This window comes from Aquarana catesbeiana, linkage group LG04 (genome assembly GCF_042186555.1).
Source record: "Aquarana catesbeiana isolate 2022-GZ linkage group LG04, ASM4218655v1, whole genome shotgun sequence".
In the NCBI taxonomy this organism is placed as follows: Eukaryota; Metazoa; Chordata; class Amphibia; order Anura; family Ranidae; genus Aquarana; species Aquarana catesbeiana.
This window is the reverse complement of record NC_133327.1, coordinates 639,973,401-639,999,818: the sequence shown is the minus strand read 5'-3', so window position 1 is coordinate 639,999,818 and position 26,418 is coordinate 639,973,401. Positions and strand designations below refer to the sequence as shown.

Here is a 26,418-nt window from a genome sequence, read left to right as displayed (position 1 = left end):
GTTGAAAGATGCAACATAGTAGTAAACCCAACAGTGATACAAAAAGGGTACGCCACTTGCCCCCGTCTATAGCTGGCTATCACAGTAAGAAGCATTGGAAGGCTAACAACAGTTATAAACAAGGCCAAGCCCAAATCCAAGGAAAAAAACGAGCTTAAAGTGGAGTTTCACCCCAAAAAAAAAATGTCATTAATGTGCATGAAATAAATTTAAAAAATAAACATTTGGAGAAATTTTTTTTTTTTACTTTTTTATGCCTGTTGCTACGTGGTCCCTCAAAATCTGCCTCCTTCATCTCCTAGGCTCCTGACGTCACTTCCCTCGGCGCCTCCGCTCACTACTCTGGGAGATGTGTCATCATTTCCCAGGAGGCAGTGGGCAGCGCTGAGGGCTAGGCACTTCCGATGCCGCCGCTCATTGTTATGACAACCTGTATACTTTACGGCGCATTACTGCGCATGCGTGAGAACGGGCAGAGCATGCTGGTCACTCAGCTGCACCATGTCCCGTAAGATAGTGCTTGTGGGCTTCACATGCCCACAAGCAATATGGAAAATGCCAGCAAGGCAGAATAAAAGTTATTTTAGTATGGGAAATCGGCAGTTGAGCGGCGATCTATGTGAAACACATGAGTAATATAACTAAGTATATTAAAAAAACGATATTCATGAAAAAAAAAAATTAAACTGTGGGAACTCCGCTTTAACTTACCGACCAGCCCGCACACATTTGCAAATGCATGCGTAAGCCACAGAGCCTCGTCAAGGCACCCTGGTATCTGTGGTACCTAACACTAAACATATGGAGGCATATGTGTGCAGACTAAACCCCTGCTTTAACGCATACTGTTAGGCAGGTTCACTTGGTTGTCTGCGGGCTGGTCGGTAAGTTTAGCTTATTTTTTTCCTTGGATTTATCTTTGGCCTTTTTTATAACAGTTGTTAGCCTTCCAATGTTACTGTGATAGCCAGCTATAGATGGGGGCAAGTGGCGTACCCTTTTTGTATCACTGTTGTGTTTTATGGTCAGGCAACGCACTGACACCTTTGCAGCCATTGTGCTATATGCTGGGTGTTCAGTGTACCCCTGTACCTTTAAGAAGGGGTGGGCTCCCCTTCAGTCCACCTGCTCTCACCTATCCATCAGAATGCATGTGCCTCCACTATGGGGACACTCATATTTTAGTGTTAGGTACCACAGATATCGGGGTGCCTTGACGAGGCTCTGTGGCTTACGCATGCATTTGCAAATGTGTGCAGACTAAACCCCTGCTTTTAACGCATACTGTTAGACAGGTTCACTTGGTTGTCTACGGGCTGATCGGTAAGTTAAGCTTGGTTTTTTCCTTTGATTTATCCTTGGCCTTGTTTATAACAGTAGTAAACCCCCAGCAACCACCCAGAGTTCAGCTTTCGTTTTGGAATGCACTTTCTGATAAATGTTCTCGGAATGGTTTGCTGTACACAAACGCTACAGTTTGCTGCTGAACGCGCATAAATCTGCCTATACACATTAGGTGATATCTGGCTATTCCAGCAGAATAGTAGGACATTCATTATAACTAACACCTTTTATCTGACATTTCGGGTCGAAAGGGGGAAGGGTGTAATTCTTAGCCCAGTTGAGTCCTATTATACAAAGCTTCAGCACCAGGTTTAGGATCTTTGTTACCTTTTGAAATATCATCTTTGATAAGATCCAATGGCCATCTTGCCGAATCTGTTTCTCGGCATTAGTGAGGGGTGATAGTTGAGTGCTACTGTTTGAGGAAGTGGTGTACTCTTCCTCCCTCTGTAGAAACTTTTTTATTTCTTTGCCTGAAACCAGCAAAGGATCTCAGTCCTTTCTCTCTCATTTTTTGTTATGTGTTCCTTGTTTTAAAAAATGCAGCTGTCAAAAATGAGAAGGGAGAACACAGGAGAGGACTGGGAGAAGCTACATTGTTCTGTGCAGGAATGGTATCTGCCCCTTATGCAAATATAGGAGAGGCAGGTGTGGAAACCTTCTGATCTCTGGGCTGTGTAGCTTGCAGAGCTGAAGCCAAGAGCTCAAAGAACACCGCTGGTTATGCACTGCATAGTAGATGCATAAGGATTTGTAAGTCTGCACGCATGCACCATTACGCTGCAAAAATTAGTAGGTGCGCTTCCAAACAATACGAGATTGTGTCACCTATCAAATAATATCACAAAATGAATACAAAAACTGTCATATATAAAAAAGTGACATAAGTGCTCATCCATAATTATAAATAAGAAAGTGAGCAATTCAAATGGTGAAAAGTCAGTGAACTTCTTTCCTCAATGTGACGTAAAAACAAACCGGTGTCTTCCTCCAATGTCCCACACCACAAATATCACACCCTCCTACCGAACGCCATAATCTCTATATAAATAAAACGATCAATAGCACTTGTGTAGTAGGTCACTAGGCAGCTGGCCACCTCGGCCTATACTTGTACCCAAATCTCACTCCACTTTAATGGCACCAAGCCAGTAGGGACAAGAAACCAGTCAACAAACCATGATCCGCTTCACATAATCTTCAGCAATCCCATGGAAGAACAGAGGCATACCGCATAGTGTAAAACCGCAAACTTTACATCCTTTAGTAAAATGACAGGTACTTATAAAATGGGTTGAGTGATTGACATGTGTCACCCCGCCTTTTGCCATCAATGGGCATGATGTCAAAGATTAGGCCCCACCCATTAGGGACAGTAGCTTCTGCAGAGCCATCTATTTTATATTGTAATTGTCTGATACAATTACTGATTTAAAAAGAAATGTATTTTTTTTTTAGCGAGTTTGGGGTGGAGGAACATACATTCAGAGTATATAGGGTATTAAAGTAGATCATAGAGTTATTGTAAAGAAGCCTGACACATGCTGGCACTGCTAAATTTGTACTGGGCATCTAGGCATTAGTGGATTAATTAACCTTTTGCTTTTAAGATGATTGTGCCTGTAGTAAAAATATATCAAGTCGGAGGTATAATGTGTTTGCTGTACACGTGTATAAGATTGTGTGGCCAGAGAGATCCATAATTGTTCATTTGCACGGCTCAATAGGTTTCCCTCTGGGTATAGGGGTGAAAACATGGAGGGGGGAGTTGTGTGAGATGGGATAGAATGAAATGACGTAGGAGGAATCATGGGATGATCACCGCAAGATTCCTTGGAGCAAATTAGATTAAATAAACATGCAACACAGACAGGAGAAACACAAATTGTAACAGTAGTCATCAGACAGCCACTTTGTACTATATATCAGGATTTCTGTACTCTATAATCCATGAATAGAAACTGCAGGTTTGTACATGATATCTGTGAAAAGCAATCCTGTAATCTCCCTGTAAAAGGAAGAAGTGGGTGAGGAGCCAGTCCTTCACCTCTAGTGAATCATGTTCTCGGTATTTGCAGTGTCAAGTTCAGTTTCTCTTCGTCAGCCTTGGCTTTATCCATGGCAAAATATTTATTCAGGCATAAGATGAGAAATTTGTTCTTTTTTTTATTGCAGGGATCATGACCGGCTCCTTCTATTCTGTGTCCACGCTGCTAAACCAAATGCTTACATTTCATTACGAGGTCAGTCTCCTCTGCATTACTGTTAAAGGAATGCCCAATTGTTATCTGTATCGTGTGTCAGGGTTATTTAAAGAAGAATGAAATAAATCCAATAATCTATCAGCGCAATTCACTAGTGAACAAAAATAAAATAGTGATCTAAATACAGTGATATGAATCTGTAAATGATCAAGATGTGCAAAAATGCATAAATGTGCGAAATGCAACGTGCAATAATAACCACCTTCACCCGGTTGCTGCTGACACTGAAAAACGTGTTCACTTCACATTAATCAAAAATAATACCAACACAGTACTGCGATACCAATAATACGATAACAATTAATATGCAGCATATAAATGTCCAATTATGTGATCCTAAAGATTGTAATAAGTTCAAAAAGTATCAAAATTTCTTCCAAAGTTGAATCTTCACCCAAAACAGTGCACTCACATGAAAAAAAAAGTGCTGGTGTTTTCCTCCACCAATGTGCTCTAGCCGCTCACCTCTACGATCTGACCCATTTCACCAGCGGGTCAGACAAAGCAGGTCCGCTATGGAGGTGATCAGTGAATCGGCCTGGCGTGATGCTGATACTCCCTCCGTCTCACCCACTTCCTCCTCACTGTCTTCACCAGCCTCGGGTTTCCCTCGGGTGTATCCGGTATAGAATGGGGATAAAAACACCAAATCTAGTGGTCTCTGATTGCAATGATTTTTTTCTTCAATAAAATTGGCATACAAGGTACTCACAAGTGAAGCACCTAAGCAGTGCGAGCTACGGACACATGAAAAGATGAGATGACCGCGGGATGACGTCACCAACTGAGATAACTTGGCACCAGCACTTTTTGCTCAAATGAGTGCACTATTTTGGGTGAAGATTCAACTTTGGAAGATTTTTTTGATACTTTTTATTTTTTGAACTTATTACAATCTTTAGGATCACATAATTGGACATTTATATGTTGCATATTAATTGTTATCGTATTATTGGTAGCACAGCACTGTGTTGGTATTATTATTTAAAGAAGAACTCCAGTTTAAACAACAGTTTTTTTCCTTATTTTTTAATTGCAGGGCTGTTTGATATATTTTTTTTTTTTTTTTATCTCTTATGAAGTCTGTTCACCAAAAACAGATTCCAGTTTTGGCCGATGCTGGAGAGGTAACTGGCACAATGATAATCTGGATGTGCACACAAGCTTTGGCCTTTTGAGGTGTTGTCACTCTCCCTGCTAGATTATTATTTTATATTATGGAGAACGTAACAGGAGGAGCTGAGTACACAAAGATGGGAACAGCCTAGACTCAGGTGGACAGGAACTGTGTTGGGGAAATGAGGCCGGGAGATCTGAATGTTGAGTATCCAAGACATAGGAAGTTGTTGGTCAACTCCTTGAATACAAATGAAATCAATGGGCAGCGCCGCGGGCGGTTTTAACCCTTTTTCGGCTGCTAGCGGCGCACTTTTAACCCCCGCTAGCGGCCAAAAAAGGGTTAAAACCGCCCGCAAAGCGTCGCTGCAAAAACGGTAAAGCATCGCTAAAAATAGCGGCGCTGTACCGCCGACACCCGGGTGCTGGCAGTGTGAAAGTGCCCTTAGGAGCAGTTGGGCATTTTTTTCAACTGCTCCTGAACTCTCCTCTGTTGTTATCTTATCAGTACATGTACACGTCGTTTACAGACATTTCTAGGCAGTTTAGAGGCTTTTTTTGGAACGCAAAAAAATGGGTTCAGAAGCTTAGTTTATAGGCATTTTAAGCACCAAACGCTTCTTAAGGCCGCGTTTCGTTTACAGACGTTTTTAATTTTTGCTATTTTGAGAATTTTTTTTAAAAAACACTGCTGAACACTAAACACGCCATGTAAACGCAGCAAAACGGACGTTTTAAACGTGGGTTACTATCTGTCAAGTTAAATCGTTCAGGAGAGGTTGTAAAAAACGTCCCGTGTACAATGAAGCCTTAAGCTGTGTGGCTGTTGGGCAGATTGTCTGATCTTCCAAACCGGGTGTTTAGAATAGTTGTCTGTGTCTGCCCGGTAAGTTTGACTATTATTATAAAGTTGTAATGCTAGAAATGTTTTTGTAATTGTTACTGCTTTTATTGCTTTTGCTTGTGTTATTTATGATGATATTGGTTGTTACTTTTATACACGATAATGCCGGTAATGCACAATATACAAAAAACAAGAACCTCAGAGAAGGTGAAAAACAGGATGAAATTGAAAAAGTAAATAAGTAAATTAGAAACAAAAAAAACATGACCCTCCCCCATCCTCTGCACAGTGTACTTGTATATTGTTGCACATTCCCTTGACTTTAATCACTGAGGGCCGGTTTACACCAGATGCAGTTGAGGATTTTTTTTTTTTTTTTCCTTTTTTCAATCAAATCGTTTTTATTGAATTTTTTTCATTATACGACAAAGAAAAAAACACACACAAAACATTTTACCCACCCACAGATTAAGAAAGAGGGAGAAAAAATAAAAAAAAGCCATAACTGCGCTCACCAAACTATATTTCAATCGGTACTTAGACCCCTCCAACACATTACTACTGTAGATGCTGCATATAGTCATATTTAATTATTTCCTTCCAGAATTCTATCCCAAAATTAGCTGTCCCATATTATCATTAATATACTCAGCTGACTTCTTAGGCAAGTTGGAGACTAACCACCATTGCCAAATTTTTACAATTTTTTTAGGACACCTCCTATGTTTATATGTCAGTTCCTCTCGTCTTAAATTAAGATCAGTTGCTTTGATCCATTGATCTATCGTTGGCGGGTAATTTGATATACATTTTTGTAATATAAATTTGCGAGCCATATACATAGTTCTCATTCACATCACGCAAATGGACAATTTGGTGCATTTGCTTTACCCAAAGAGTGTTTGTTTTTTTTTTTCTGCATCAAAAATGTTCCAATGGCCTAGTTCACACCAGTGTGGTCAGTTCCAGTGCAGAGAAGAAACAAAAAACCTGAATGTATTTTTTTTTTTTGTACTGAAATGTGGCAAACCGCTTAAAAAAACGCACCAGAATGCATCTAAACTCATTACAACAAGAAAAAAACAAGGAAACTAAAGAAAAAGAAAAAAAACGCATAAAAGTGCACTAAAATGCAGCAAAAATGCGCATGCAGAAACACATCCGGACATAGTTTCTGTGGTATGAACCAACCCTAAATCTTGAACTACAGCTTCCAGGAGTCTTGGCTGACCTCCCATTTCAGTACTGCTTAGAAATATAAGATATAGTGACCACTGTAGTGCTATACTGTGAGCTAATGAGGAGGAAGGTGGGGAGCAAGAACCATGGGTGGAGAGAAGATGGAGACCTGTGATGGTAAATGGATAATAAAGTCTTGCAAAAATAATCAGTCGAGCATAAAAAATTGGGCAATGCAATGCATGGTCCTCCTCTCCAAAATGCAGGGATCATCTGCTGGTGTGTAAAATCAGGAGAGGTGCTGATGCTGACACCCTTCCATTGTGGTGTTGACCGTTCTCAAATTCTGATGGAAGTGGATGCTTATTTACACTATATTGTGAAAAGTATTGGGACGCCTGCCTTTACACGCACATGAACTTTAATAGCATCCCAGTCTTAGTCCGTAGGGTTCAATATTGATTTGGCCCACCCTTTGCAGCTACAACAGCTTCAACTCTTCTGGGAAGGCTGTCCACAAGGTTTAGGAGTGTGTCTATGGGAATGTTTGACCATTCTTCCAGAAGCGCATTTGTGAGATCAGGCCCTGATGTTGGATGAGAAGGCCTGGCTCGCAGTCTCCGCTCTAATTCATCCCAAAGGTGTTCTATCGGGTTGAGGTCAGGACTCTGTGCAGGCCAGTCAAGTTCCTCCACCCCAAACTCGCTCATCCATGTCTTTATGGACCTTGCTTTGTGCACTGGTGTGCAGTCATTTTGGAACAGAAAGACGCCATACTGTTCCCACAAAGTTGGGAGCATGAAATTGTCCAAAATGTCTTGGTATGCTGACACCTTAAGAGTATCTTTCACTGGAACGAAGGAGCCAAGCCTAACCTCTGAAAAACAACCCCACACCATAATCCCCCCATAACTAAATTATTTGGACAAAGCAAGATAATTGAAGTGAACATGACTGCACCCCATTCACTTTGAAATTTGAAAATATACTCTGTTTAGAGAACAGCCTTTATTTATTCCTTTAGTAGATTAACTTCAATGGGTTTTCAAATTCAAAATCTGGTTACATGCTCACAATAAACAAACCCATGTTCTATATACAGTATTTGCCTTGCACTGCACTGGGTGCCCCACACTTAAAGTGACACTCTGCACCTATGAAATACCAGTGTTATCAGAGGCAAAAATGAGTAATCTGATTTTATGCTTGAAGCCATATGAGAAAACTATATGTCCCCCCCTTGCTGTGGAGTTGCACCCACTCTGCGAGGTTTAACTGCTCGTTGCACTTTGCAATGGACTGGAGTGGAAGCGTCTTCTTGCGAGATGTTGTCTGCTCTGCATTTCTTAGGAATCTTCATGGAAGAATGCCCAGCGATGCAGAAGATGGGTGTAAAGCAAGTATATAAATCACACTTTGAGCCTTTTAGTGGTGTGTTTCAGTACATAGATATTTGTAGAGGGTATGATATGTGTGTTCTTTCGGACCTCCTGAGACATTGGGCTTAAAAATGATACTAAACTGATTTAACCATTTAAGGACCAAGCCTATTTTTGACACTTGTTTACAAGTTAAAATCAGTATTTTTTGCTAAAAATTTACTTAGAACCCCTAAACATTTATATATAATATGTATAATTTTTTTTTCTTTTAGCAAAGACCCTGTAGAATAAAATGGGGGTCTTTGCAATATTTTATTTTACACGGTATTTGCGCAGTGGTGTTTCAAATGCAATTTTTTTTGAGAAAAAACAATTCACTGAATTAAAAAAAAAAAATATAAACAGTAAAGTTAGCCCAATTTTTGTATATTGTGAAAGAGGATGTTACACCGAATAAATAGATACCAAACATGTTATGGTTGAAAATTGCGCACACTCGTGGAATGGCGGCAAGCAATGATACTAAAAAATCTCTATAGGCGACGCTTAAAAAAAATGTAACGGTTACCAGGTTAGAGTTACAGAGGAGGTCTTTTGCTAGCATTATTGCTCTCACTCTGATGATCGCAGCGATACCTCACATGTGTGATTTGAACAACGTTTACATTTGCGGGCGCAACTTGCATATACGTTTTCTTTCAAGCAGGGACGGAGGTACTGTAAACATTTTCTTTTTTATTTTTATCTTTCTTTAAAAAAATAAAAAATCTGATCACTTTTATTGCTGTCACAAGGAATGTAAACATCCGTTGTGACAGTAATAGGCAGTGGCAGGTACTCTTTGTGGAGGGATCTGGGGTCTAAAAGACCCCAAATCCCTCCTTTGCACTTAAAAGTATTCAGATCGCCAAAGTGGGACGGGAGGCCTGGAAAGGCGGCGGTTGGGGGGCTTTGTACCCTTTCCGCTGCCTGGGATAACAGGCAAGCCTGATCGGCCATTATCACCAGATAGCCAGCCGACCGCCCGGTACCGGGGTAAAGCTTCACCCCGATACATCCACCTTCTCTTATCGACGTACAGCTACGTTGGTTTGCGGGAAGTGGTTACCAAAATTTGTTTTAAAGTATGTATACCTATACTATAACTCAAAAGCCTCCTTCACATCCCCAAAATATATATTTTTTTGCTGTGCTCCGACTTCCTTTCCTATTAGAATGTTCGTTCTCTATGGTCCTACTGTATTTAGGAACCTGGATACCCTTTCTTGCTCACTCCCGAGATGGAGTATGGACTTAGAGATGTGCAATATGCATATAGCAGTTCACATGACTGCAACTAAAGTGCACTGCTCGTTCTAAACAAATGGTGGTAAGGAGGAAAAGGAGATGTTCAGGAGCTTATGGAGGATGTTACAAGGAGGCAGAAAAATGCAGCAATAAACAATTTCATGAAAAATACATTACAGGGCTAATAAGCAGGGGATGTGAATGGATCCTTTTTGGAAGGATATCGTTTAGCCTGGTATCACACTGATGCAAATTTACAGCGGGTTTGATGTGTTTAGGAACACACAGATTTGCAGGTCATGTAAAAAGCTTAGTATTCAATGTCTTTGGTTCACATCTATGCGTTGGGAATTTGGTGCGAGGAGAAAAAAAAAAAAAGGGTCCTGTGCGTGTTGGCTGCGGGTGCAATGCGAATTTTATCTTCATAGGCTTCAATTGAACTTGCAGTAAACTCGCAGCACACAGTTCACATCTCTGCAAATTGTTCACTGTCTGCCTCCTGAAATTTGTGGTAAATTCGCACCTGTCCACCTCAAAACGCAAGGCAAATTCGCACCTCACACAGGACAAAAAAAAAAGATCAAATTCGCAGTACATCGCATCGCAGTAGTGTGAACCTAGTCTAAGTGTCACTTTAAGCCCAGTTATGCTGGTTTTAGCCTGATGATGATTGAGATTGACACCTGCACTAATCTGTCTGTCTGGGTGATATTGCTGACAGGGGGAAGAAGTAAACGCAGGACGGATTGGGCTCACCCTGGTCATAGCTGGAATGGTTGGCTCTGTCATCTGTGGTGTGTGGCTGGATTATACTAAAACTTACAAGTAGGTAAACACTGAACCTCTAACCGGTTTTCACTGCTGTGTTTTGTGTACATTTTTGCCTCTGTTCTATGTCCATATACAATGAGTAGATATCTGGTAGTAAATGCAGTAATTCAACACCTATAGAGAAAAGTGGGTACTGCAAAGCAATGCTGGATTTGCTGGGCATGTACTGTAGGTGTGTTTTATGAAGGACAACCCAACAAACAAGTTAGGAGGGTATGAAAAAAAAGAAAGGGTGGTGAGGTTCCTCTTTAAAGCCTTTAAAGAGTACCTACGGTTCACCCCAGTTCCCTGATCTAAAACACACTAGTCACCCAGATATGCTGTTTTGGTAGATTACTAACATTTGAAAATTGTATTATAAAGCTGTTATATACCATAGTGCAGTGATGGCGAACCTTGGCACCCCAGATGTTTTGGAACTACGTTTCCCATGGTGCTCAACTACACTGCAGAGTGCATGAGCATCATGGGAAATGTAGTTCCAAAACATCTGGGGTGCCAAGGTTCGCCATCAGTGTACTAGGGTATCGTCCACTTGTATCCCATTACCCACTTGTTTCCAAATCCCACACCCCTTTCTTCCCCCTTTATCTCTCACATCCCATGCTACCATACTTCAACCCCTATTGTCCTGTTTAACCGTCAACCCATTAGCCTAGTCCTATTTAAAGTAGAACTATAGGCAAAACTTTTTTTTCATTTTGCATAGATTAAGGGAGGGTTATAACCCATGTAAAGTTTATTTTTGCCATCTGTGTCCCATTGTGGAGATTTCCCTTTACTTCCTGTCCAATAGCCAAACAGGAAGTGAGAGGAAATCCCTGCTAATTAAGAGAATTTCTTGCAGTCCACCAGAACTAGTGTCCCCATTGGAAGATTTCCCCTCTATTACTTTTTGGGGGACAACCCAAAATTTAGGATTTCCTTTTTACTTTCACTTTTTCACTGATGATGGAAAACAGGACAAATAGATAGGGTGACACTATCTAATGGGGGAACAGACCGCATTAAAAACTGACAGGGGTTCTAATTCTTCTCCACGCTATCCAAAACGTAAAAAAAAAAAAAAGTTTTGCCTTTAGTTATACTTTAATGTATTGCTATCTTAATGTTATCTTAAACCTTTTACAGCAGTACAGTTGTGGGTTTTTCAGCGATACCAGGTGGCAGCATGACATTTGCAAATATAACCCTTCTCAATAAAGACCTAATGGATAAAAATATGAATCTACTATTATTTTTAATATGTACCTTGGAGTATTCCTTGAATTACTAGCTAGCTGTAACTGTAGGCTTTCTTTACAGACAAACAACTCTGGTTGTGTACATCTTGTCGTTTATTGCGATGCTGATCTTCACCTTTACATTGGATCTGGGGAATCTCGTAGTGGTCTTTGTGACAGGCGGCATTCTTGGGTAAGTGTCTTCCATCTTGTGAATATGACCTTCCTTTGTACTGTTCGGGTTCAGCTACAAGTAGGTACAGGGGAGATTGGAGATTCCTTTCTCCAGGCAGAGAAAGCCTCTGCGAGTTCCTGAAATGCAATGCATGTTACTTTATGTGAATAAAAGATAAATTCATCACTATGCCACAGTGTGCTGGGAAAAAAATCGTATTTTCCTGTGTTTAGATGTTGGCGCTATGACAGATACGACACAACTTCTTGGGCGCAGGGGTCTATTACAAGACACAGCACAAGACATGTACTTCAATATGTAAATTGGGAGCTTGATCTGTGTGGAGGAAGTAATCAGGACGGCTAGGGAGCTGGAGTCACACTTTTGAGAGAATTGCCCATAATTGCTACAAAAAAAGTGACAATTCAGACGTAAAGTGGTTCTAAAGGCTGAAGATATGCAGCTTCCCCCCGAAGCCCCCCCCAATACTTAGCCGAGGCCGATCGCGATCCAGCGATGTCCCTGAGAGCGGCTGCTCTCCCGAGTCTCTGCCTCCTCATTGGCTGAGAGATAGCAGCGGGAGGCATTGGCTCCTGCTGCTTTCAATCACAACCAGTGAGGAGGGAGCATGGTGACAGGATCAAGCCCGCTTCTTTGTGTCATATGGACAAACAGAACGGGGCTGGGGAATGAGCATGCAAGAGTGCCCCCATAGCAAGCGCCTTCCTATGGGGCAGTCAGGGAAGAAGAGGGGCCAAGAGCACCGACGGGGGACCCAAGAAGAGGGGGATCGGGGGGTGCTCTGTGCAAAACCATTGCACAGAGCAGGTAATTATAACTTTTTTTTTTTTTTATATTGATATCACTTTAAATCCATATAACTGTGCAAAAAGATATATATTTGCCCTATTATTTCATTTTACTTACTTTATCAGAGACTGAGTGTGTGTAGCGGTGTCAAATAACAGGATACTTTAGTTAATAGGAACATAGACTACTATAGGTTTCTACTATCTGACTGTTATTTCATATCTTCTCTGGAGAAACAACACCTGACAAAAATGATGTAGTTCCATTTTATGCTGATCATTATTATAGTTTTAGAATGGGACAATTTAATGACTTAAAAGTATAGTTTTACACAAAAACAAAACGCACACTCACCTATGTGGATGCAGCATTGGTCCAATGTTGCAGCTTTCCCCTGCCAGCTCCAAGACTGAGAAGATTAAGTGATCACATGACCACTCAATCTTCAAGGAGCAAAGACTCACTTTACCATACTTATCTTTTTTTAAGTTGTACTGGCTCCTCTCCTACACTAAAATTGTTTACTCTGATGTCACTGCACATTGTGAGCTTCTCACAGTGTGCATTAGAAGCTCCAGCAAGTCAGATAGAGCTCGCCTCATTTCCAGCAACATCTAGGCTTCCCTCCCCAGCCTGACTGTTCCTGGCCCATCCCTTTTAATTCAATTAGTTCTTTCCTGGAGGCTCGGTATCATATGTGGGCAAACTGGGCATTACCCAGGGCAGTCTGTATGCAAATCCAGTCTAACTAGGAACGTCCACCTCTCCATTCATCAAGACATTTTGATATTTGTACAACTCTACCCCAAGAGTCAAACCACTGTTTGCATCAGGGATGAGGGAGGCCGGGTGCTGTGATGTTTTCGGGAAGCTTTGTACAGCACCCTGCCGACTCCTTCCGCTGTTCTTGATCTGCCTGTATAGAGAAGCACAGAGTGGTGACATTACGGAGTCTATAATAAGGTACGTCATGAACACCGGCTTTATTTTAAAATGTAATTGGCATGTTAATGAGGGACGGGGAAAGATGGAACCCAGAAAGGTTTAATATATGCAGATTAAACTTCAGCTTGAACACTGAACTGGACTCACACTTTTTCTTTTTACCTCCCAGATTCTTTATGACTGGATATCTTCCTCTGGGGTTTGAGTTTGCTGTTGAAATCACCTACCCAGAGTCTGAGGGCACCTCCTCCGGCCTTCTGAATGCCTCTGCCCAGGTAAATATGGTTTTCACAAATACTAACCTCTGGCCTGCTTAGAATCATCCATAAAAGTTAATTGTGGTTCTGATTTTGCCTTTAAATTCTTTATAACCATAGACCTAATGCCAAGTGTGTTTTATGTCCTTGTAGACTTGGGAACTTGACTTTTGTGCTAGTAGGCGGTCTGTGTGATAAAAAAACACTATTTATCCTGTTTTACCATCATCACCAAAAGTTAAAAAAAAATCCCAAACTTTGGGTTGTCGCCGCAACAGGAAAAGGGGAAATCTTTCAATGTGGAAAGTAGATCTGGGTACTCTGGTGAGAACCACGGATTCTCTTACTTGGGAGGGATTTCCTCTCACTTCCTGTTTTGACTATGGGACAGGAAGTGAAGGGAAATCTCTCCAATGGGACACAGATGGACTCTATCCATAATGGGGGGAAAAACTGTTTTGCCTTTTTAGTTCTACTTTAAATACATTGTCACATTTTTTGCAATGTTTTTGGTTATGTTTTTTTTTTTTTTTATTCATATACTGCATATGTCAGGCACTGAGTGGAGATTAAATATTTCATTGAGCTGCAGCTCTAAAATTTGTCAATCTCGCATCTGGGAAAAAGCTGTTCCTTGGCTCGGTAATTCTAGCTCTAATGCTGTATAACTTCCCTGAAGGGAGTGGGACAAACAGTCTATGATCAGGATGAGAAGAGTCCCTTGTCATATTGTAGTATTTTCTAGTATTTTACTGTTATGACCGACATTTTGAAAAATAGATTTATATACACTTAAACCCAGTGCACTGTTGGTGCAGGAAGCTTCTGACATTTTCCTAAAATTATACACTTTTGTAGTAACAGTATAACCCTTATAAACCGTATAACCTCTTATTTAAAAAAAAAATGAGCTGTAATACTTAGTGGTTGTAAACCCTTACATACACCCAGTGAAGTGACTGGCCTCATGTGATAGAGATGAAATTAATCCTCCTACATCACTCCTCCTACATGGGTTGTACCTGCCGCTCTGCTTTCTTTTCTTCTCTACATCCATTCAAAGTGCTAAATTGATAAAGCTTGTCTGAGCTCTAAGAAACACCGAAATGACACTCGGAGCTCTTAATTGAGACAAGTATACAATATAGAAGGAGATACTTTGTTCATATTTCATGTCCGAGGTTTACAACCACTTTACTGTGCATCTTCACTAAGTTTTCTTTCTAGTCTTTCTTAAATGTCTCACAGCAATGTGATCTTTCCAGTGAAGTCCACCTTGTTCAGCTTTTGTGATGGAGTGACAACACTGCTGTATTGTATCCTAAATTTGGAGCATCGTTGTCATCCTTATGTAGGCTATGCTTGCTGATTCTGCCATGTGAAAGGAAGATGTTGCAAGATGTATGGTTATCATTGTCGCTGCTGAATTAAGTCTGTAGCTCCTCAATTAACACTGTTACTCCCCTAGTCCTGCCACCTGCTTTCAGGATTGTCAGCACTGTATCTGTTTCTGAAAACCTTCCCCTGGGATCTGCAGTGTCTGGAAGGAAGAGCATGCTAGACACAAATGCAGGAGGCTTTTGGCTGATTCTGGCCATCATTTCTGTTATGAGGCTTGTGCATCACATAGTATCTGGATTCAGTATCTGTTTAGTGTCACACAGGAGCCTTTAAGCCTCGGTTCACACTGTGAATGGCATATGAATCACACAGGAAGCACACCGCATTCCTGCACAATTCACATGATTCCGTTCGGTGCCATTTGAGCTAGGGTTGTCACCTCATCCCTTTAAACCCAAACAGATCTGAATTACACAAGTTCTGAGGCCAATCTAATACAGATCAGGCACCAAGTGAGTTTAATTACCACCCTAATCAGCCACAGAACATGTTCGGTTTCAAAGGGATGAGGTGGCAACCCTAATTTGAGCCCATTTATTTTGAATAGCTAAAATCACATCTCCACTGCACCAAAGTCATGCATGCAGCAATTTTGGGAATGCACTGCAACCAGATCACATGGCCATATTGTACCATGCGATCTGGTGCAGGGAAATTCACTGCGTTTGTGACCTGCTTTTGGGGTGTCGTTAAGGTCGCACTGACACCTGCTGCAGATTGCAAGGGCAGTGTAATTTTAAATCCGGTGCGGGAAACGTGCACCGATCGCGGGATTCTAGTGTGAACCAAGGCTAATTGTTCTTTAAAGTGGTTGTAAACCCACATGGAAAAAAAAAAAAAAAAGACCTGCAAGACAAAGGCATAATGAGCTAGTATGCATAGCACCAGCTGGCGACATTTATCCCCGGAGTTACTTCCGGGTATCGCAGCTCCGGCGCTGTGATTGGCCAGAGCCACGATGATGTCACGTAGCGGCACACTCACTGAAGCAAATGACACGTACGTGCCATTGCTTCAGTGCACATGTGCCGATGACGTTGGCACATGCAGATACACGGGATATCTCCTAAACAGTGCAGGCTTAGAAGATATCCGGGGTAGCTACAGGTAAGCCGCCTTATAGGCTTACCTGTAGCAAAAAGTGGATTGTAAGGGTTTATAACCACTTTAACTGCTTCCCGACCACGCTTTAGCCGAAAGACAGCTACAGTGCGGCTCTCCAGTTCTGGGAGGACGTCCGTGGATGGACTCCCATGTGCGCGCATCAGGCTTGCCCTGTGACCGTGGTATCATTTGGACACAGCTGATCACAGATCATGTTAAAGGGCCAATCAAGTGATCAACTGTGTCCAATCACAGCTGGTCACATGTAAACAGACTTGCCGGTTATTGGCATTCCTTTCCTCACATGCTGTCTCTCTATGGGGAAAGGAGGACGATAACTGTCAAGTCTCACTGTACACAGTGAGTACATTATTTACACTCAGCGCCCATCAGTAAAAAAAAAAAAAAAAAGTACTCCTTTGCCAAATTTTAGAACAGAAACAAAGAAAAATTTAGTTTTTTTGTTTGTTTAGCAAAAATTAAAAAAAACTGTGGTGATTAAACACCACCAAAATAAAGCTCTGTCTCAAAAAAAATAATTCATTTGGGTACAGTGTAGCATGACTGCGCAATTGTCATTTAAAGTTTGTCATTTAAAAATGCCGAAATCTGAAAATTGGCCTGCGCAGGAAGGGGGTGAAAGTGCTCAGTATTAAAGTGGTTAATATGTTTTCATTAACCAGTTCACTTAAAGTGGTTGTAAAGTCAGAAGGTTTTTTTTAATCTTAATGCTTTCTATGCATTAAGATAAAAAGCCTTCTGTGTGTAGCAGCCCCCCTAATACTTACCTGAGCCCCATCTCTATCCAGCGATGTCCACGAGTTCCTCGGCCGCCCAGGACTCTCCCTCCTGATCGGCTTAGACACAGCAGCGGTGCCATTGGCTCCCGCTGCTGTCAAAGTCAGTTAGCCAGTCAGGAGAGAGAGGGGCAGGGCCAAACTGCAGCTCCATGTTTGAACAGATACACGGAGCTGCAGCTCGACTCAGGGTGCCCCCATAGCAAGCTGCTTGTTGTGGGGGCACTCGCCAGGAGCAGCGAATAGGGACCTGAGAAGAGGAGGATCCAGGCCACTCTGTGCAAATCCACTGCAACAGATCAGGTATTTATAACATTATTTTTTTGTTTTTAAATAACTAATTACTATTCTGTTCTGTTATTGAAAGCATTTAGACTGACTAATCCCATAGTGCCAGCCGTGCCAGGGCTGATGTTATGTACGGGATTGTGTTTGCAAATCAGTTAGGGAAATCAGACAGCGCAATGACCACAATTAATATTCAGAGGCTTGTGGTGAATGAAGCAGGGATTTTGCATAAATTGCTCACAAAGGGAAAAAAAATCAGTTTTGTAGTCCTGCAGGCAGGCTGACAACATTGGTTGGTATGTCAGTGCAGAAAAGGCACTGTGTTGTCAGCCCATTAAGAGCATACTGGATTTGTGGATCACAGATATATACTGATTTTTTTTTTCACTTCTATACTTTTACCCTAGCATATACTTTCAAATTCTTACCAGAATTCTGATTGATGCTCCAATATCAGTATAAATGCTCCAAAACATTTTTTTTTTTTTTTACAAGACGAGAAGTTGAATGCAGATATGAATATTGTGTAGCTATGTAGCGATCTTTATTGTTTCTCGGTGTGATTCTACCCTCTTTTCCAGATATTTGGAATTTTATTCACCCTGGCTCAGGGAAAGCTGATAACAGACTACAGTCCTCAAGCTGGGAATATTTTCCTCTGTGTCTGGATGTTTGTGGGAATCATTTTAACAGGTAGGCACAAATCCCATAATAATGTTTACAGTATTTATTAATGATAAAGAAAACCATGTCCTTACTGCTACATGGTTGATTGCTTTTGGTGCCGCTCAAAGTAGAGGTGCAAGCATATCTGTTATGCCGCGTACACACGATCGGAATTTCGGCCCACAAAAGACCGATGAGAGTTTTTCGTCGGAAAACGCGACCGCGTGTATGCTCTATCGGTCTTTTGCTGGCGGAATTCCAGCCAACAAAAGATTGAGAGCATGCTCTCAATTTTTCGGTCGGCAAAAGTTCCTATCCGAAAATGCGATCATCTGTGGCAATTCCGACTTGCAAAATTCCTACGCATGCTCGGAAACAATTCGATGCATTCTCGAAAGCATTGAACTTCATTTTCTCAGCTCGTCGTAGTGTTGTACGTCCCCTCGTTCTTGATGGTCGTAATTTCAGCAAACTTTTGCGTGACCGTGTGTATGCAAGGCAAACTTGAGCAGAATTCCGTCTGAAAAGCCATCATATCTTTTTCCGAAGAGAAATCCGATTGTGTGTACGCGGCATAAGAGGTGCACCAAATGGAAATTTTGGTACCGAAAATGCAGGATGCACTTGGCCGGAAAACTGATCTAATTGTATTATATTTGACTTTTTAATTAATATCATGAATTTAAATTAATATGAATTTGTCAGCCTCTATTGGCACCTTTTAGCTAAAGAAAGGTTTAAGAAAAATGTATCTTTTTAAATTCTATGTATTTCTTCGCACTGGTTGGTTGCGCTTTCGTTGTGATGTTAATTGCCAGTTCACACTGATGCCAATTTGTTATGAATTTGATGCATTACAAAAAGCATAGATTTGCATGTTGTCCAAAAACACATTGTGTTCAATAATAGTTGTTCATATCTATGTATTGCGATGTGAATGCAATGCAGCAACTAAAAGGTTCCTATCCGAGTTTACTGCAGTGCGGTGCAATTTTCCTCTCCGTAGACATCAGTGGAAACCACACTGAAATCGTATCTTGTGTTCAGATGTGTGCGACTACACATCTGGCCTGAAAAGAAATCGCTGCTGCATCCAATTCCATCCGACGACGCATTAAAATCACATTACATTCGTCCAGTCTTTAGCACAAATCACAACGCAAAATCGCACTGAACTCCAGCAAAAATCCACAGAATCGCACCCATTCGGATTGCATCAGGGTGAATCCAGACTAAAATCCTGCTTGCTGCAATTTTGGTGAATTAAAAAAAAAAACTGCACCAAAAATGCACCTCCCAGTTGAAATGCATTGAAAATGCATCAAGAACACATCGATAACGCACCCGTGTTGTGTTTTTTTTATGTGGATTTTGAGTCGCATGACCTATGAAAAACACACCATATGCACAGTTCAATTGTGGCAAAATAGCGGCAAATTCGCATGCGTTTTTACCATTTTCAGCCAATATGTTTCGGCCGTTGAAATTTTTGTGCATCCCTAATACCCCTGTGCCCCAGAACATGGGGTGTAGACTTTTCCTAATACCAATCCAGGGTGTTAGTAAATATAAGTACTAGGAAAGGATTGCCGCTGCTCCCGACCAGCCCAGGTGAATAAGCGATAAAGAGCAGCCTCAGCCTACATGTCTCCACCAATCCACACACTCTAATGCACCCCCATGGGGGGTTTAGTCAGAATTATCTAGATACTCTATTAGATACACTCCTGTGTGTAGTGTAGGACCTCCTTTGCTTTCAGAACTGCCTGAATCTCTTGTAGACTGGTTGGTGAGTTGAGCTATGGAATTGTCTTTTTCTTGTATGTATATGCCCTCCATGTGCTCCTTACTGTGAAGGCCAGTTATGGGTGTGGGCGGTGACCAGTGTCTTGTTACCGTTTGTATATTTGGGTCGGGGACACACTGGACGCCTCTGCTGCTATTGCTGGGTGTCCAGTGTGTGTCCTGTCCCTTTAAGGGGGCTAGGGCGGCCTCCTGGCTCACCTGTCTCACACCTATCCATTCAATGCATGTGCTTCCACTGTGGAGACACTTATAAATTTAGTGTTAGGACTGCAAGTAATACAGGGTGCCTTGACGAGGCCTTGCAGCTTTCACATGCGTTTGCAAATGTGTGCTAACTAAACCCCTGCCTTTAACATACGGTTAGACAGGTAAATTTGGTTGGTCAGCAGACTGGTTGGTGAGTTGAGCTATGGAATTGTCTTTTTCTTGTCTGAATCTCTTGTGACCTTTAAATCATTCTTCCTTTAAGCAATTCCCACCCAGCCTGTAGCAGAATGACGGCCGGGAAGTGGTTCAGTTATCCTGACTGGGCGTCATATGATCTCCAGCAGGATAACAAGCCATCGTGCGCCTGCGGGGGGCACCCAGCAAGGAGATCGGTGGTGTGTCACTCCGACACACCACATCTCCGATCGTGGTAAAGAAATCTGTGACCAATCACAGCTGATCACAGCATGAACCATGAAGTGCTTTCCAATGTGCACTGATAATCACATTAATTATCAGCACAGCCCCCATCAGAGGTGCCCACCACAATGCCAATCACTGCCCACCCAATTAGTGCTCATCAAAGTACCAAACAGTGCCCACCAGTAATGTCTGTCAGTACCTCCTCATCAGTGCCGATTAATTCTACATATTAGTGCCACCTCATCAGTGCCCATCAGTGAAAGAGAAAACAAAATTTTACAACAAAGAACTTTTTTTTTCCACAAATTTCTGTCTTAGTTTAGCAAAAAAATAAAAAACCTCAGTGGTGATCAAATACCACCAAAAGAAAGTTCTATTTGTGGGAAGAAAAGGATAAAAATTTACTTTGGGTACAGTGTTGTATGAACGCGCAATTGTCATTCAAAGTGCGACAGCGCTGAAAGCTGAAAATTGTCCTGGGCAGGAAGGGGGGAAGTGGTTAAAGTAACCCTGTTAGGGGGTCAGAACATGTGGCGTGACCAGTCTGTGGCATTAAACTTGCCTGTCCATCAGCCTGTTTGTTGAAAGTTCACCTATTCTTTTTAAAGTAGTATTAACCACTTGCCTACCGGGCACTTACACCCCCTTCCTGCCCAGGCCATTTTTCAGCTTTCAGCGCTGTCGCACTTTGAATGACAATTGCGCGGTCATGCAACACTGTACCCAGACAATTTTTTTTTATCATTTTCTTCACACAAATAGAGCTTTCTTTTGGTGGTATTTAATCACTGCTGGGTTTTTTAATTTTTTACAAAAAAAAAAAGACCAAAAATTTTGAAATTTTTTTTTCTGTCAGTAAATTTTGTAACTAAGCAATTTTTCGCCTTCACTGATGTGCTCTGATGAGGCAGCACTGATGGTCACTGATAGGCTGAACTGGTGGGCATTGATGAGGAGACACTGATGAGGAGGCACTAATATGCCGCACTGTTAGGTGGCACCGGTGGGCACTGATAGGCGGCACTGATAGGCAGCACGGGTAGGTGGTACTGATGGGCATTGATGGGTGACACTGATGGGCATTACTGATGGGCATTGACAGCAGTGATGGGCATTGATGGGCAGCACTGACTGGCATCGCTAATGGGCACTTCAATATGTTAGTGTTGGTGACAATGCTGCTGTCTAAAGGTGCCGCCTGTGCTCCTTCATCCAGAGCAGGGGCACTCTAATACAGGAGGTGTGTTACTGACCAGATCACCAGGTGAAAACAGAGGGAAAAAAGCTTAAAAAAAGAAAACAAATGCAGCCACCACATTTAATGATTGGTAAACTGCAATATATTGCATATTTGGTTTTTGGTTTAATAACGTTTGAACTTCTCAGGCTGGTGAAATAATGGGTCCCTCCGCTGGTCGCTCTGCTGACCCGAGTCACTGAAGGGCACAACTCCAGTCAAAACCTATTCTTTAGTTTGGGGAAGAGTTGGAACTTTCATCTGCTTTTTTTTTTCTTTTTTATTGAAATCTGTCCCGGTTTGGGAGGTGCATATTCACATGACCGTGTCATCAGGATAGGATAAGGGAAAATCTATACATTTTACAGTTTTCCCCAGAACAGGAGCGGAGATGAAATCTCTCTGAGGATTCCTGTTGAGATGGCTTTTCCCCTCACTCTGGAGAGATTGATTCTCATTTCCTGTCTTGTCTCCAGGACAGGAAGTGAGGGGAAATCATCCCAGTGGGAGACATACAACAGTAAACACCTGGCAGAGGGTCTAATCTTTCATGCTACAAAACTTGAAAAAAGTAAAAAGCAGGAATTCTTTTTATTCCGTGTAATGAATAGAAGGTACAATTCAGACAAAGACTATATGTAATTTTAACCTAGATTCTTTGTATGTAAAATAAATAAATACATTTAGACTTTTAGGCAGGTGTAAAAAATGCCGTAAATAAATGCTTTCAGAAATGGACTTAAGTTTTTTTTTTTTTATTTTTATCAATTAACAAAATGGAAAGTGAACAGAAGAGAAATCCAAATCAAATTTAATATTTGGTGTGACCGCCCTTTGCCTTCAAAACAGCATCAATTCTTCTAGGTAGACTTGCACAGAGTTTTTGAAGGAACTCGGCAGGTAGGTTGTCCCAAACATCATGGAGAACTAACCAATTCTGTGATCTTCTGTGGTTGTAGGCTGCCTGAAATCCTTCTGTGTTTTCATGTAATCCCAGTCAGACTCCATGTTGTTGAGATCATGGCTCTGTGGGGGCCAAACCATCATTTACATGACTCCTTGTTGTTCTTTACGTGGAAGATAGTTCTTAATGACATTGGCTGTATGTTTGGGGTTGTTGTCCTGCTCAGAATAAATTTTGGGCAAATCACACGCCTCCTTGATGATATGGCATGATGCATTAATATCTGTCTGTATTTCATAATATTGAGGACACCATTGATCCTGACCAAATCTCCAACTCCATTTACAGAAATGCAGCCCCAAACTTGCAAGGAACCTCCACCATGCTTCACTGTTACCTTTAGACACTCATTATTGTACCGTTCTCCAGCCATTCATTAACAAACTGCCTCCTGCTACAGCCAAATATTTGAGCATTTGACATCAGTCCGGAGCACCCGCTGCCATTTTTCTGCACCTCAGTTCCTATGTTTTCGTGCACAATTGAGTCGCTTAGCCTTGTTTCCATGTCGGAGGTAGGCCTTTTTGGTTGCAATTCTTTCATGAACACCACTTCTGGCCAGACTTCTCAGGACAGTAGATGGGTGTACCTGGGTCCTACTGGTTTCCACCTATTCTGTGCTGATGGCACTGCTGGACATCTTCCAATGTCAAAGGGAAGTAAGCGTGATGTGTCTTTCATCTGCTGCATTAAAATGATTGTAAATGATCACCTTGTAAAACAACCCATTCAGTTTAAAATATAAATGAAAAAAACCCATTTTGTATGGATATAAAAAAACAAAAAAAAAACCTTTTTTCCCTTTTTTTTTTTTAATAAATAATCACATTCCCTCCTGTTCTCAGCTGCATAAGAGCTGGAGGAGAAGTAGCAGCACACTGAGCTTTTCAGTGAAAGGCTGTGCAGTGGGGCATGTCAGGACAAGTCTGATCATTGGATGAGAGCCGAATGAGTTCCCAGCATAGCTAGAGAAGCGACCATGGTGTGATCTGCTTAGTGTGGTCAGTTTTTAACAGGAAAGCAGAGGGACTGGCAGGAACACCGATGGTTTCACATGAAAGAAGCAATACAAAGAGAACAGGATACTTTCTCATACGTACATGGTACAGTAGGCACATATCGGGAATATGAAGTGTTGGGGCAAAAAAACACTTTAAGTTTTCTTGCCTGATAACTGTGTCTTTGGTCCTGAACATTTCCCATTTCTCTGTGCTTCTTCAAAAGAGCAAGAAACGACACATCTTGAAACCTCGGTCTGCTTTGAAATCTTTGCTTGGGAGAGAACTTGCTGATTCAGTAACTACCTTGTGTTTTTGTTGCTGTACTCAGTCCTGCCATGGTGTATGACCTGAGACCTGAAACTGTCTTTCACAACCTCACCTTAGTAGCAGAGTTTGGCTGTTCCTCACCCAGTTTTAAGCCTCTTATACAGCCGTTTCACTTAATGACTGTGTTGCAACCTACATATGAAATTGATGATCATTAGCACCTGCTTGGTATAATTGGTTAAACATACACCTGACTCTAATCCTACAAAACCCCTGACTTTGTGGAAGTGTAAGAATTGATGCTGGTTTGAAGCCAAAGGGTGGTCACACCAAATACTGATTTGATTTAGATTTTTCTTTTGTTCGCTTACTTTGCATTTTGTAAATTAATAAAAATACACAATTGAAATATATATTTGTGAAAGCATTCTAATTTTCACACCTGCCTTTAAACCTTTGCACAGTACCGTATATATAATAAATGCACACTCATCTTCTGCCTAGGAAAATGTGGATAAAGTAATCGGCTTTAGTCCAAAGGTTTGGAATTAATAGTTGATAATCTATAATGGTTATACTGCACAGCTGATATGTTTTTTGCCTCAGGGCAGATGATCCCTGTGAACATTGTTACGTGACTATTCCTATCTCATTGTACGTCTTTATAGCTTTGTCATTTTGTTATTCTGTGTTACCTTTGCAGCTCTTATCAAATCAGACCTAAGGAGACACAATATAAATGTTGGAATCACGAAGTCCGAAGTCAAGGCCGTAAGTGTACCTTTATTACATAACCAGGCATATTCTATAGGTAATGAAATGATATGCAATGTGGAGTAACCTATGATCACCATTCAGGTTTATTAAGTTACTTAGGTGAACAGTAATCCTAAAGTCTGATTGGTTGCCTAAAGCTAGCCATAGACCGATCGAAATTTGGCTGGTTCAGCAGGGTCCAGCTGAAATTTCAGTCCATGTATGGCCACCCCCATTGGACAGAAGTTGATCGGAAATGTTGGAAAGCGTTTGACGATCAGTGACTGCATCCAATCAGCTGAAGCTGCTGATCATTGTATTCTGACAGTGGAGGAGTCCCACTAACAGAATATAATGTCCTAGCAGGGAGGATTCCTCTATCAACCTTGCTTATGTGGATGGAGGAACCCTTTTTTTTTTTTTTAATTGGCCCACTGGCTGATCGAAAACAAACAGTCATTTATGGCCAGTTTATGTTTTCTGTAATTTGCATAGTAATCACCTTTAGAATTAAAAGGTGTTGTTTAACCACTTCCCGTTCAGCATATTATTGTAAAATGATGGCTGGGCAGGATATTCATCATTCTGGGTGGATGTCATGTGACATCCTCCCGAAACCCCCCCCCCCCCCTCCACGGGCCATGCTCCGGCACGATCTGTCACTGGCTGTGTCCACAGCCAATGACTGATCAATGTATCGATCAATGTACTGGCCCCCTCCTGATACCATCTAATCACAGCAGATAACAATTCTACATAATGGATGGCCTCCTTTCATGCCATTCATTGTGTACAATTGTGTTCTTAGCTGTGATTGGTCACAGTGATCACATGGTGTAGACTGGGCCAAGCACAGCCCATCTGTACCTTTTGATTAGCTGTGGCTAATCACAATAGTAAACAGTGAATTAATTAGTTTCATTCTGTAAAAATGATTGCTTATACCAGTGAAATTCACTGGTATAAACCTTCACAATGTGTGTAAAAAGGAAAAAAAATCCTGATCACTTACTATGGTAACACTGTACTACTCTGGTCACCGTGTTAAAAAAAAAATGTAAAAAAAAAGAAAAAATGTAATAAAATTGAATAATTTTTTTTTTTTTTTTTTACTATCGTCAGTCAGTGTCCCTGCTCACCGCCATACCAGTTATATGATGAAGATTTACTGCACTGGTGAGAGTATGGAAAAGGAGAAAACTTTTTTTTTTTCTATTAATTTTCCAAAAAATTGCAACCTTAAAAAACTTGCCATGCCTCTTAATAAATACCTTGGACTGTTCCTAAAAGGGTTAATTTGGGTGGTATTTGTACGGTCCTGGTGTTTGCAGATTTCAAAAGATGAGATAGGCACAGTACATCAGGATTGATCGATTTTCTGATAGAGATATATATATATATATATATATATATATATATATATATATATATATATATATATATATATATATATATATATATATATATAGAAAAAACACATGGAACGATGCTTGATGCCAAAAAGTGTCCTTTTACTGAAAAGTTAATCCATTAATTGTTTCAAAATATAAGCAAGCCACTGTACAGTTCCGAGCACAACTCGCTCTTCGTCAGGCTTTTCAGGCTGTGTGTAAAAGGCTAAACCACACTGTGTTCCTTTATCCACACCCAGTCTGATACACACCTGTGTCACATAGTTAATTATCCTATACAAAACACCTAAAACCATTCCAAATTTAACCCTATTGAATAAACCTACTACCCTAAAACCATCCTAAATACCCCAATAGGGGATAATCTACAAGATAGGTTCATCATATTACATCTCAAATATCCTCATCATATCACTTATGAACCAATTATAT

General features: G+C 41.1%; 1 protein-coding gene across 1 annotated transcript in view; it reads left to right on the top strand.

The window, feature by feature from the left end:
- Positions 1–26,418, top strand: part of FLVCR1 (FLVCR choline and heme transporter 1) — an 88,686-nt gene that overhangs the window by 48,403 nt on the left and 13,865 nt on the right. Inside the window, exons 4-9 of the mRNA XM_073628399.1 lie at positions 3,520–3,587; positions 10,138–10,241; positions 11,553–11,663; positions 13,570–13,675; positions 17,829–17,940; positions 24,522–24,589. Of these exons, the coding sequence (XP_073484500.1) occupies positions 3,520–3,587; positions 10,138–10,241; positions 11,553–11,663; positions 13,570–13,675; positions 17,829–17,940; positions 24,522–24,589 (569 nt within the window). The remainder of the gene's footprint in view (positions 1–3,519; positions 3,588–10,137; positions 10,242–11,552; positions 11,664–13,569; positions 13,676–17,828; positions 17,941–24,521; positions 24,590–26,418) is intronic.